We start from the raw sequence: 13,516 nt of genomic DNA on the forward strand, positions 1-13,516 counted from the left end.
TATCTTGTAATTTTGCGCGTAAGAGACTTCCAGATTGTCAATATTTTTAAGTGAAACTATAAAATAGATCGTTTTTGAGTAGAGTAAAGCAAGAAAAAAATTAAGTCAAAACGAAAAAACCACCTTTTTTTACAAACTCTACAGTCTTTAGAGAGTAACTAACTCGCTTATTCTGTTTGTTTTTTGATAAAAAGTTGTCTGATTTTTGTCCCAAATTTGAAGCTGGAGACGAATTACACAACTTTTTACAAAACGACGAAGGAGGCGAGCGTTATAATAAAATTAATTTTATAATTTTTCGCAGCAAATATCTTAAGATTGTCAGAAAATTGTAGACAATTGAGCGTTGAGACGAAAGAGTAACTTTACTAAAGGTGGAAAATTCTGAAAAAAACTAAAAATATTATTAATAAATGGCCGTTAAAATAAATCTAAAAGAAAAGGTTATTAACATTTTCCCAGCAAAGGAGCGAGTTACTGCGCCGATGCCTTGGGTTGAAGGTTGAAGCACCAAGACATTTGCGCATCACCAACACCTAAAAATTAATTGAGTTACCCAGGCCTAGCTCAATGTATTTCTGAGATATGAGCAAAATGTGTCGGGTTTGAAATTATGATCTTATCTTGTACGTTTTTGTCTAATACCCAAGTTTTCCCTTTTGTGTAAAAACAGCCACTATTTTCACACTAAAGTTCTATTTTGAGAGATAAATTTCATCGGGTTTTTACTTTTCTACCTAGGAAAATAAGAACGAGCGGTGTAGCTCTAATGTTTCCTGAGATATGAACCAAAAGGCGGCATCATGTTAGAGCCGATGGCCAATTTGTCGCGTAAAACTAAAAAACAAAAAATTTGCTGTTTGGGTTAAAACATCGAAAATTTCCGAAGTGATGTTTCGCTTGGTGAGTTGGTAATTTTCTGTCCAATGATGTAGAATTGAGCGGGCTAACACAATCTGTTGACACAGATATGCGCATAAAGAGATCGTTTCAGCTTGGACTGAAAAGGTTGCAACGCACTGAGTTTTTGAAACTATCAACTTTCGGTTAAGTCCATGTTTCTCATTTCCCATTGTTAATAAAGCTGCTTTCGGATCCGTATCAGTGTATTCACTTGTACACGGTTAATGATGCCACCAACCGAAAAGTTGTGATTATAGAAACATAAACAACAAAACATCCTACTGTATCATTTGCTTGCTAAGGACATTGTTTATTATTTTCAGACGCCTGTATTCGTGGCTTCTCCAAATCGAATCACAAAACATTCCTCTACTCCAAATCGATGGTGAACAAGCAGATGATATTCCTACAGCCCAAACGCATCCCATCGCTTACGACTTACTCAATGACGCAATTAAAGATATCCTGAAAAAGACCAGCACCAAAGTACCAATTGAAGTAAAATCTTATCGTCTATTGACGTCGTTGTTCGAAAAACCGCAAATTGGGCCAGTTATTCTTGATGGCATCCTGTACGATGTGTTTCGCACTTTGTATTTGTCTTGTTTGAACATGCAGAAGCATCGGAATCAAACGGGACGGTGTGTATCGTTTAATGGGGATTTGAAAAGTCTCAAAGCGTATGATATTGACTTGAATAAGCAATTTGTCAGCAAGAACTGCCAGGAGTTGGTGAAAAATGCCAATTTACTGTTCAACACCCTGCAAAGCTACTACTTATGGTCCTACATCGAGAAGCTCTATGAAGAAGCAGTCGCGAATATAAAGCGCTACAAATACAGAGACCGTTGCCAAGTGAATGATATAGGAAGTGGAACACCTTATATTCTGGAATTGTGCATTCTCACCGATTTTCTCTTGGACATAATCCCGATAGAGTCGTATGCGGACAGCACTTCAAGCATTCTCCCAAATCTGTTCAATAAAATTATCAAATCACTCAATGCACATGTGGGGGAATTGAATCACCATGAAATCTTCAAAAGCTTGGAATTGTGCACGAAAATTCTCGCGAAAATTCAACCGACTACGATGACCCAAATTCAAAAGCAAATAGAGGAAGAACGAATTGCAGCTGAATTATTAGAAAAATCTGCCTTAAATCAAGGCAAATGTGAAGATGGGGAACCGAGAACAATTGAGAAGAGCAAATCGGACTCAAAGATTAGCGAAAACCTAAACGGATTCGCTGATAAGCACGAGCTGACTGTGGATGACTTGGCTAGAGAAAGGTAATGCAATAAAACTCCTCAATCTACAGTATAATCTAATTTCCATTGATGCAATTTTAGGTCTTACAGCAACCAATTTTCAAAGAAAAAAGACAAATCCAGTCCCAAGATAGAAAAAAAGTCAAAAAATAAAAAATCCAAATCCAGCTCTAAATTATACGAGCTTAAGAACGACGACAATGACCAGTCAATAAGCTCGACCTCTGAAGTTGAAATGCCCGAAACGTCGTCCAAAGAAAATACGCCTCCTGCCCTATCAGTGACAACAAAATACGAGAACAAGCACTTTTTAAACTGTTTAGAGCAGTACAAGAAGTTCTTTGTCTCCTTTATCAAGTGCAAGATCTTGCCTGCTACAGTAATTACAGATTTTTTCGCATCCCTCGTTTACGACAAGCAACAAAGGAGCAAAGACTTGCAATTATTACTAGATCAGCGGCTTTCCAACGAAAAGCACCAATTTACACCAGTGGACTACTCGATGAAAATTCAAAGCGATTTAAAAGTTCCCAACATCAGTTCGGACGAAAATTCGAATTATGAACCTTCTATGAGCATAGCGGCTAATATTCTTTTGGAGTTTTGCACCTTTCCCAATCTCCTGACCGATTCGAACGAGAAGAAAATTCACAGTTGGCTTGAAGCTCTGATTGTGGTGGCCTGTTGCAAGGAAGCTTCCCGGGAAATTCAGCTCACTGCCATGAATACACTCTTAGAAATATGCAGTCTATCGAAGAATCAAAATTATTTGAAACTGTACGAAAGTGAGAAAAAAATTATTATAACTGGGATTTTGGAGTATGGGCATGTCTATTATGTCGAGGAGAATACGTTGAGCATTGAGGTAAGCACTCGTAGTGATAATGGTAAAATAACTGAACATGTGTGAAATGAACAAGGCGAAATCACAAAGGCCTGTATTAGAAAGAGAAGAAACACCTCGTATATAAGCAAAAGGGCTGAAGCTAGTGTGGTTTTTCTTATTCAAACACATACATTCGGGTATCTGCCTGGTCCCATTTATTTATTCGTGGACAAACACAAAATTGGCGAGTTCAACTACCGTTGGTGGCGCTGCAAAACGTCAAATTACTCGTTGTCGAGTGATAGCTGTGACTTGTCAGACTTATTTATTGAAGTTGATGACATTTATAACATAAAACAATACTTACATACTTTTCGATCTGCTTCTATTGCTTTAAAAGCTTGCAAAAGTTGATTAGAACAAAACAAATCAGAATCAGATGTAAACACCAATGTCAACAAAACAAGGTTTGCGAGGTCAAACGTCCAGACGCCCCTGGTGGCTAAAATTACACTACAAGCTAAGTAGTAATTTGACACTTGTTTTGTTGACATTGGTGATTACATCTGATTGTGATTTGTTTTGTTCTAATCAACTTTTGCATGCTTTTAAAGAAATAGAAACAGATCGAAAAGTGTGTATGTTTTTTTTTTATGTTATAAATGTCATCAACTCAATAAATAAACAAGTCTGACAAGTCTCAACTGTCATTCAGACAACGAGTAATTTGACGTTTCGCAGCGCCACCATCGCTAGTTGAAGTAGCGAATAGTGTCTAAAATAAGACGATTTACACTCACGTACAGGGTGTTACAAAATTGAAAAGCATTGGAATCTAGTAAAGTATAAGAGATATGAAGTCGGTTAAATAGAGCAAAGTTGTGCATTTTGAAACTTAACAAAATTATGATTTAAAGGTTTTCAGATATTTAAATATTGGACTTTTCTGCAGAATATCATACTTAACGTTCTATTATCAAAGACTGTTAGTACAGCCCTTATTTAAAATTAATTGTAATACCACGGACAAGATTTAGAGATCAGTATTCCCGAATTAAATCAAAATCCCCGAAGTTTTATTGGAAATAAACTAAAAAATAATCAATAACCATTAACTGTGTATCAATTTATACAGGGTGGTCCTCAATTAATGCGACAAAAGTATTGCATTTTAGACAAATTTGCCTTGTCGGAAAGTTAATAGTTTTCGAGATACAGGGTGTCACAGTGTAACTAATATTTTCCTTTATTTTTAATAGATTCTAAGCCAGTTTTACTATGACCATAAAAATTGTGTTTGGGAGTTTTTTAGATCGACAAATCCAAATTTTGTATTACGTAGCTTGTAGATCCTAGAGAGCGCTAGCTATAATAGTCTGGAGCCATCAGACTATTATGGCTCCATCAGGCATTATGGCATCATCATTAAACATCAGAATTTGAGTTTTAAAAGATCGCTTTTTTGCCATGTTTCGTTCTGCGATACTTTCTAAACAAAAAATGTGGACTTCACCACACCATCACCTTCTCTCACCTTTTTCGAGATATTTCAGATTGAAACCTATACTGATTTTTGAACGAAGTAATTCAAATTGGATCTCTAAATAAAAGAAATATTCTAAACAAATTTTCAATAAAGCAAAACTTAACAAACATTAAACAGTATTTATTTAGGCACCTTCAGAACTATTTTAAACTACTTTTTAAAATCAGCAAAGGTTTGGAAAATTAGTATTTCATAAAAACTGTTGAACCTAAATTACTCTTCGATTAATTTATTAATCTTAAATGCTTGCTGTATTGATAAAAAAAATGTTGTTTGGGAAATCATCTAGCATTTAAAATTATCTTGCGAATAATCAAAAACCATATCGCGCATTTCTCCATTTGAAAATAAATGTCAGGGCATTATCAACAAATTCAAAGTAAAAGTAGAAGGTAAAATATATTTTCTAGCATTTAACTGACTAGAGGTGTGCAAGGTTCCACCGTTGCGGTTCCACTTGTATTAGGTTTCAAAATGCGGTTCTAAAGTAACATGTTACTTTTTTATATAAACATGTTTTTATGTAACATGTTATTTTCAATTTTTTATTAAAAATTTGCAATGATAATGGTACAAACAGTGATGATTAATAATGATTTAGTTAAAGTAAAAGACTGATAATAAAATAGAATGGTGTAAATAAAATATACGCTTTGCATGCGAATATGTTTAAAAAGCTAATTTTCATTTAAAAATAAATTCATATTAAATAATTTTTTGGCGTATGCTTTTTCTAAGGTAGTTCTTCGCTCGTTTATGACAGTACCGTTGGAAAATAATCTCTCGCATGGACTAGAAGTACTAATTCACCTGTGTTTTTTGGTCCATTCCAATCCAATTTGAGTTCACACATCAACATCACTAGATGTTTCAATGTGAAATATTTCGAAAAGGGTCAGATATATCAACTTGAAACAAGTACACATTTTAGATATTTCCTAAATACTAGGAAATTTGAATTTGTCGTTCTAAAAAACTCCCGAAAACTGATTTTCATGGTCCTGGCAAAACTAGTTAAGAGTATGAAAAATAAAGGAAAATTTTGCGTATCTCGGAAATTAGTAACTTTCAGATAAGACAAATTTGCATAAAACGCAACATTTTTGTCTAAACTCTGTCAGTGAATTTTGTCACATTAGTTGTGGACCACTCTGTATATGTAAGTAGAAAACCTAAAATAATAACAAAAACATTAAATTTTGTTGGACATTTTCAGCGATCTAAATATTCAAAAATATTTCCGTTCTTAGTGCATCCCCACAGAGTAAAAAAGGAAAACATATAATTTGTGAATATTTCGTTTGCCTTGTTACTCAAAACAGTTTGAGCATTTGCTTATTGTTATGCTATTAATTACGTGTGTCTTATTAGGTCGTACCTACTCTCAAACTTATCTTAAATCTAAATACTTTTAAATCCGTTGTTACAGACAGTTTTTAACAATAAAAGATAAATATGATATTGCAAAGCATCGGGTAATATTTGAAGAAAAAGTACAATTTTATTACTGGCGTCCGTAGAATTCCAAAAACCGGTGTCAAGCATAGAGGCCTGTATTTGAAAAAATTAGTTGATGATGGTGACCCCCAAACGAAGTATTAAAATCTAAATCTGATTATATAATTTTGTAGAGAGAAAGAAAAATACAAATTAATTTCACCAAATTTCGGTTTTTTCGAATATTTCTGGAAGTAGGAGGAATTTCCCAATGATTACAACTGCATACATCCGTTTTTTTTTTTAATTTCTCAAGTTATACATTGATAGAGTACTAAAGCTTTCAGAGTGTAGTTTCGTTTTATTCGCGCTTACCTATTTAGTTTCTATAAAACACCTTCAAACTTCCAAGCTACAGAATATTTAGCGATTAATCAAACTTGGCCTTAAAATATTTAAGAGTTTAGTACTGAGCTAATAACTCGTAACATGAAACTTTCCAGGAAATGTCCAGAATATTGTGGACCCTTCTGGGGACAGTTAAAAACCAGAAGCAGCTAATGGTTTGTGTGACCCTCCTATACCAAATCCATAATACGTTCGATAACAAGCTTTTCGTTGAGAATGTGATTGGTCAATGTCTGTCTGATGAACATGTGACTGCGTCCTACATAAAACAGTTTTGTATGCTGTGGCATTTGGGTCGAGATCTTACTATCAAGCTGCCGCCAACTAAGAGCTGCACCAGAAGTTTCGACAGGTGACTAAGAAAATTGGGAGGATTAGCAATAGACTTATTTAAAAAAATATTTTATTGCAGGTCCTTGTTAAAGCTCCTGGATATGTTGCAATCTAAAGAAAAACCCGCTATTCAGTTGCTCGCTAACTCCTTTCTAACTCACAGTCTGTTGCAGAGCGACATTCCACGAATACTGAATCCCATTTTATTAAAACTGCTCGCTACTAACACAGCAAGGGTTTCAATTAGACACGTGAACATCCAGGATGGAGACGTCCAAAACGAACAGACTGACCAAGACAATCAGAAATTGGAAGAATCTCAAACAAAAAAAATTTACGCGGTCAGCAACGTTAATGGTAAGACAGCTTTTTAAATTGAAATCCTTACAAAAATCACTTTTTATAGGCAACGTGATGTACCATGTGACCGACAGTCCCAGACCGAAATCGCCCAAAAAGAAGTGGTTTACTTTCTCGAAAACCGGAAAAAAATATGCATCGGCTATCAATATGGCAACCATCCTGATGGAAGACACCAACAGCATCGTGACCAAGAAAAACAAGAACTTCAAAGAATACACTGTATTGCCCGTTTTAGACCCACAGGCGAAAGGAAATGTTAAGTTAATCATCAACCCTCTAAGCGTCAAGGAAATCTACCCGATAGGGTTGGAAGGTTCATATGCTCGGAAGACTTCGCACAGCTCTTTAGAAAGTTTGTCGAGCAACGACAATACTATCAGTAATGATGATTCAATCGACAGGAAAATATACGGGAAATCAGAATCATTGCCGGGTATGTAATTTTAAACGCTTAGGCCAGGTTTAAACACTGATAACTGCCAAGACAATTACTTGATCAGGTACCAGATAAAAATGTCTTGTTTCATCCCAACTTATGTGTGAGATAACAAACACACTGCATTGGTGACGTTTTTCCAGCGAAAGGAAGCCTGGAAAAGTTAATGTCTAAAATTAAATGCTGGATTTAGTCCACATTGGAAGCAGAAGAATTGAAAAATGAAAATACGTTCCATATGGCAGACGCGGATTCATGTTTTCAAAACCTTTTTGTTGCCCATTTTGCCTCAAAATCATTTTCCTTTAAAAACACGAATTTTTTCGTCACGTTTTCTATTACTAAGTTTCTCTTACACTTGTAGACTGCGTCCAGTTAACTTCGTTAATCGATTCAGAATATTTTTTTTTTTGATAAAAGAAGTAATATTTGCGTATGGCACTAAAGAGTCACAGCTTCACATCCAAAGAGCTGCAGATTGCCGACCCGCTCTAGGTAATAGCTCTTTCTATCAAGAATAGAATTTGTCTCTATTGTGAAACCAGAACAGTTTTATTACTCTATATCAGAAGACGTGAGGAAATTCTGTCTTTTTGAAAGAAAACATTTTGAGGCAAAATACCCAACAAAAAAGTTTTGAAGTATGAAGGAGTGAAAATTTAGTTAACACCCTTCTTAGGCGAAACCATCTCTTAAATTCTGCATCGTCCAAAGTGCTAAAATGGTCCACATGTCTTTTATTGCACTCTTGTATTATATGGTTTTCGACTCATTAGATTTTCAAATTTGTTAACTGCTTTTGCTAGAAAAATTTCCCCGAAAACGTCAGTAAACTCCAATGTAGTAGCAGAATAATTTATCTGCCAAATACGCAAGGTATCAGCCGATTTGTATTCGTCATAGCGTGAACATTTGCTTGTCTTTTTGCTCCGCTTGTTATCCGCCAGATTTCGTTATCAGAAAGTGAATTATCGGCCCTTAAACTTCTCATTAAAATAGTAAAAATTGGATATTTGCAGGTGATCGTGATAGTGGCTACGATTCCTTGAACCAGCAAAGAAAACAGTCGGAAATCCTCAGCGCTTTAGTGGACAATGGCAAAAAGGCCCTTCTAGAGAGCATGGAGCCGATATCGAATGGAATAAAAACAGTGAAACTGCCAAAATCCCGAAGTTTTGACGAAAAAAGCAACATCAAGCCAGACGAAAATTCTCTGGTTCAAAGTTGGTCGTATTGCATCTCGGATTCAGCTAATTTACATGGAGAACTCGAGCTGAGCAAGAGCGCAGAAGAGTTCTTTAGAGGCAAAGATAAGGAATATGCAATAGTGACGGGAATTCTTAATAAAATTCTGGATGATGTATGCCAGAAAGTAGATGGCGATAGTTTGGATCCTGATATTCCACATTTTTCAAGCAGACCAAGCGACCTGGACTTGAGAAATAAAATCAACACGTCCAATTCAAAAAACTTTGTTTTATACCCGATACATTCGCACATATGTTTATACTATGAGCTCTTTGATTCGAATCAAGTGATGTATGCTTTACATACTCTGAAACATTGCATCCTGTGTAACCCGCAGCTTTTCATTAAATGCTCAGCCACCAGCGGGATTAAGAACATGAAAAATAATGACATTCTCTACCTGTTAGCCAGGCACAGGAAAAGTCTTTTAGGACAAGGGTTTAATGGCGAATTGACCACCGAACATATCAACTTTTACAGAGGCTACATGTTCTTGGATGTCATTTTATCGGTGTGTCTGAACTATGCTCGAACGTTTTTTCCATTTTTGGACGACTCAAGTCCAATGCCAGACGAAATGGAAACCAACATTAAAATCCAATTAGAGGCCTTAGACATTTTGAACACGATAGTAAAAAATCTGATCACGATGATCGAGGAAAACTGCAATAAAGGATTTTCTAGTTATATTGCTGATCTGTTGGTCAAGTGTAAAATACAGAAGACTTTACTGCACTGCTTGCTGACTTCTGTAAGAAATTTCGACGAAGATATGACTTTTGCTGAGGATATTTTACTGTTTAATAACTTTCAACTATGCAACTCGGAAAACAGAATGGGAGAACATGTGGAGGCGTTCCAAATCCAACTCTTAAGGCAAGTTTTTGGGTATGTCGCTTCTCGATTGATATTAAGTTATTTTTTCATCTGCAGGTTAATTCATTCTTTGATAATACTGGAACACTCGGTGTTCCCTTCAACAAAACCGACAGAACAGGCAACGCCCGAACCTAGTGGAGGGTCCATTAATGGAGAACACCTTAATTATACGCCCACTGTTTTGATACCCAAGCAAGCCATTTTTCTATCAGCTATTTTAAGCGCGCTGAGGAACGAAAATATGCGAAGCATGCATGAGAAGTGGCTGAATATGGTTACTTGTTGTCTGCCATATTTCGGAGATAATTTGAAGCAAATTTCCATTAGTGTGATTCATCAGGTAATGTTATTCAAAGTTGCGATTAAAGATATTCAACTTCTGCATAAGAATAGTTTTGTGTCAAAGCTATTTTGCTGGTTAGAAAAAATGCTGTTCGTCCCGGACCTTTTTCTCAGAAGCTAAGATCAAAACAGCACTTTCAAATTTCGCATTTCATACATTACAGGATATTCTACTGTTGACTGATTTAAAATAGGATAAAATGTTCAATCAATTTTCTGAAGATTACGATTTCTGGCAATATTTAAGGTACGGTTTCGGTGGTGCGATTGGAGATTGCGACTGGGTGCTGCGTTTAACTCTATCTTATAGAGAATTTCATCATAACGAACAAACTTATAAGTACATATACATTTTTCTCCAAAATGCATACTTCCCGAGTTATATGTGATTGTTTCCGAAAAAAGCGCGATTTGCCCAATTTTTTTTCTATTTTTCGTTGTTGAATGCCTCGATATTTTGAATACGTATAGGTACTATTCCCGAGCGCTTGCAAAAGTGATCTAAGTGATCTAATCTGTAACCCTCCTGGCCTAGATTTACTTAAAAAGGCTCCAAGCCTGCAAAAAAAAGTATTGAATGTTATTTATTGATGCAAAAAACCAGTCTTGATCCATTCTGTATTTGTAGGGGTCTTGGGAATCAAAGATTGAACAGCAATAAATCAAATTTAATAAGACAAATAATAATAATAAAATGTTTGTAGATTTGCAACAATATCGAAGAAATCGCCACAAACTACAAAAAAACCGATTTAGATGACTTTGAATTAAGCGCCGACTACACAGTGACCCAACTAGAATCTCTAACGATTTTGTGCCATTACTGTCTTTTGGATGCTTCGCAAACAGTTAACCAAAACGTTCCTGCTTCCACATCGACTTCCGCTGTCTCAAACCCGGGGGAAATTCTAAATAATTTAGTAAATGTGTTTTTCTCGCCGTTGAGTTCCGATATAAATTTTTCCGCTAAACAAAACTCGGATCATTATCAGAACGCCCGCAAAACCATACTGAGTCACATGCCAAGGATTATATCCAGTGTGGCAAAGTTATGGCAAACTGTTGTTGGTATGTAAGCAATCCAAATACGTAAATATCCTTACTGAGGAAAATTGTGAATTTTTTTCAGCAATGGAGATTGAGTTTAATAGTGTTTATGGCAACTCAAAGGTGGTAAAACAGCAACTTTTGGAATTTTTGAGTCCAATAGCTGTGCATCATGGGGCCAGTTTTCTGTCCGCAGTAGCGGTCGCTTGGTATGAGCGAAGAAACCCATTTACTAGTGTTAAAGCTGTAAGTTTCTTTTTTTTGTATAGATTTATAGTTTATGGGCAATGAACTTCGTTTCAGGTGTTACCAGAACCTAACGCCGGCCAAAACAACCTAGTATACCTAATATCCGCCATTAGAGTAATTCCCTTAGATAATTTAGTACAAACTGTGACTGCTGTGATAAAACACCCTCCTCCTTGTGAAGGTCTTAGTTCCGATATTTGCCTAGACGTATCAATTTTAGAGTTATTTTATTGGTAAGAATCGCTGAAATGTTCGCATTGAAAGTCATTGATTTGGTTTTATTTTGCAGTTACATGCGTAATGCATCCGCTACCCAACTCTCAGAAGCTTGGAGCTCCTTGTTGGCACTCATCAGAGAAGTGAACGTTCTGAGTCCATCTGCGCAGTTCTTATTAGCAGCCATCCTGCACGAAATGATGATTAAGTGCTGCCCATTAGAGGAGAAGAAAGACCAGAAGGATCTTCAAGATGTAACAACTAAGGTTTGTTTTAAAGTTTCATGATAAATAATTGGAAAATTATTTTTTGGCTAATTTTAGCTTATCGACTGTGTGTCCCAAGTTTGCGGTTCCTGCCTCGAGCAGACCACTTGGCTGCGACGCAATTTTGCTGTTCGCGAACAGGATGAAGATTCCACCCCTGAAAATAGCATAACAAACGGAGCTCCTTCGAGTGATTTAATTTACAACTCCAGTCATAGCGTGCAAGCACAATTAGTAAGAAAGCTGGCAATTTCCTGGTTGAAATTTATTTAATGTTGTTTGTAGACATTGTCAGAAATCTTGGCCCCAATCCTGGACATTTGTTTTGGATCATCCGAAAAGGACAAAGTGAACAATATTCTGGCCTCTTTAATGTGCAACATCGTGCCCTATCTTAAGACACACACAGTCAAGAATATGCACAGTTTTAACGCCTGTTCGAAACTTTTATCCAGTCTAAGCAGCTACCAATATACTCGCAAAGCTTGGAAAAAGGACGTATTTGACTTGCTCCTGGACAATAGTCTCTTTCAGATGGATTATGCCTGCTTGAAGTACTGGAGGATAATTGTAGATAATTTGATGACTCATGACAATACGACATTCAGGGATTTGATGAGTAAGAAGTGATTTCCAGGTAGTTTTTTTTTTACTTAAATGCAACTATCTCTTAGATCGAGTATCAATGACCCAAAGTGGAACTTTGGGAATATTCTCTTCAAGGGAACAAGAGTATGAGCAGAAGGCACAACTTTTGAAAAGACTGGCCTACGTAATATTCTGTAGTGAAATTGACCAATATGCCAAGTATATGCCTGAAATTCAAGGTAGTTTTGCCAATACTATAATTACAATAATTGGAAATGCTAATTGTGTGAACTATTTTCTAGAACAATTAACTTCAAGCTTGAGACTGAACGTTCCTGGAATCCAAGCCCAGGTTTTTATGTGTTTCCGAGTTATCCTGATTCGAATGAGCCCCATGCAAGTGACCAGTCTTTGGCCAATCATAATCAGTGAAATGCTACAAGTATTCCTACAGATCGAACAGGAACTTAGTACCGACACCGAAGAATTCAAGTAAGTGAAATTTATTCAATTATTTGACTGTTTTGGACTTAACAGATTTTAAGATTGGTAGGTGATAGTATTTAACTGTTAAAATCGTTTGTCTAATAAGCCAAAGTAATTTGTTTTCGTTGAATGATTCAATTTTCGACCTAAAAACATGTATTTGAGTTACTGATATTAAATGTGCATTTAATGCAATGTATGTGCAGTCTGAGTTAAGTAGTATTAGGATACTGTTTGCAACTACTAAACTCTTCATGAATTTGGCCAAAAACTAGCTCGGGTTTAGTCAAATGCTTATCCGGCAAGCAGCAGTGGAAATCTCCTCAATTTCTCGTTTTGGCCAAAAGTTGAAGCATTTTGTACATGTAACATTTGTTTAATAATTCTTAACCATAATATTTGTTTTGTGCTTTACGCTGGGTTTGCTGGTTTCTACAGGACAAATAACAGGTAAATAATATTCGTTTTGTTATTTTCCCCATCTTTGCAGAGCATGCTCAAGCGCTTTTATCCTTTATGTTTTACTTTTCCATACAAGCTAATTTTTCTAAACGTTGCACGACTACTAATAGGTACAACCTTTTTCTTGTCTGTCCACTTGTACTTTATTACATTTTTCCATGTTTCATGTGTTTTACTTTTGATTCAGTTACGTTGATTATTTTTCTATTT

At 35.9% G+C, this 13,516-nt stretch overlaps 1 protein-coding gene across 1 annotated transcript in view; it reads left to right on the forward strand.

Moving 5' to 3' along the window:
- The window catches only part of LOC125505514 (protein dopey-1 homolog), a gene marked incomplete at its 3' end in the record, with an annotated part of 28,085 nt that extends 14,791 nt beyond the window's left edge, over window positions 1-13,294 (forward strand). Inside the window, 16 exon segments of the mRNA XM_048669494.1 lie at window positions 1,227-2,195; window positions 2,256-3,039; window positions 6,487-6,743; window positions 6,804-7,081; window positions 7,131-7,520; window positions 8,543-9,647; window positions 9,705-9,990; window positions 10,697-11,060; window positions 11,122-11,285; window positions 11,343-11,521; window positions 11,578-11,770; window positions 11,828-12,004; window positions 12,056-12,389; window positions 12,445-12,597; window positions 12,661-12,850; window positions 13,283-13,294. Coding sequence (XP_048525451.1) covers window positions 1,227-2,195; window positions 2,256-3,039; window positions 6,487-6,743; window positions 6,804-7,081; window positions 7,131-7,520; window positions 8,543-9,647; window positions 9,705-9,990; window positions 10,697-11,060; window positions 11,122-11,285; window positions 11,343-11,521; window positions 11,578-11,770; window positions 11,828-12,004; window positions 12,056-12,389; window positions 12,445-12,597; window positions 12,661-12,850; window positions 13,283-13,294 — 5,835 coding nt within the window.
- Window positions 13,295-13,516: the final 222 nt, after the last annotated feature.

Source organism: Dendroctonus ponderosae, unplaced genomic scaffold (genome assembly GCF_020466585.1).
Source record: "Dendroctonus ponderosae isolate FM_Combo_2020 unplaced genomic scaffold, Dpon_F_20191213v2 Dpon_F_20191213_8, whole genome shotgun sequence".
NCBI classification, from domain to species: Eukaryota; Metazoa; Arthropoda; class Insecta; order Coleoptera; family Curculionidae; genus Dendroctonus; species Dendroctonus ponderosae.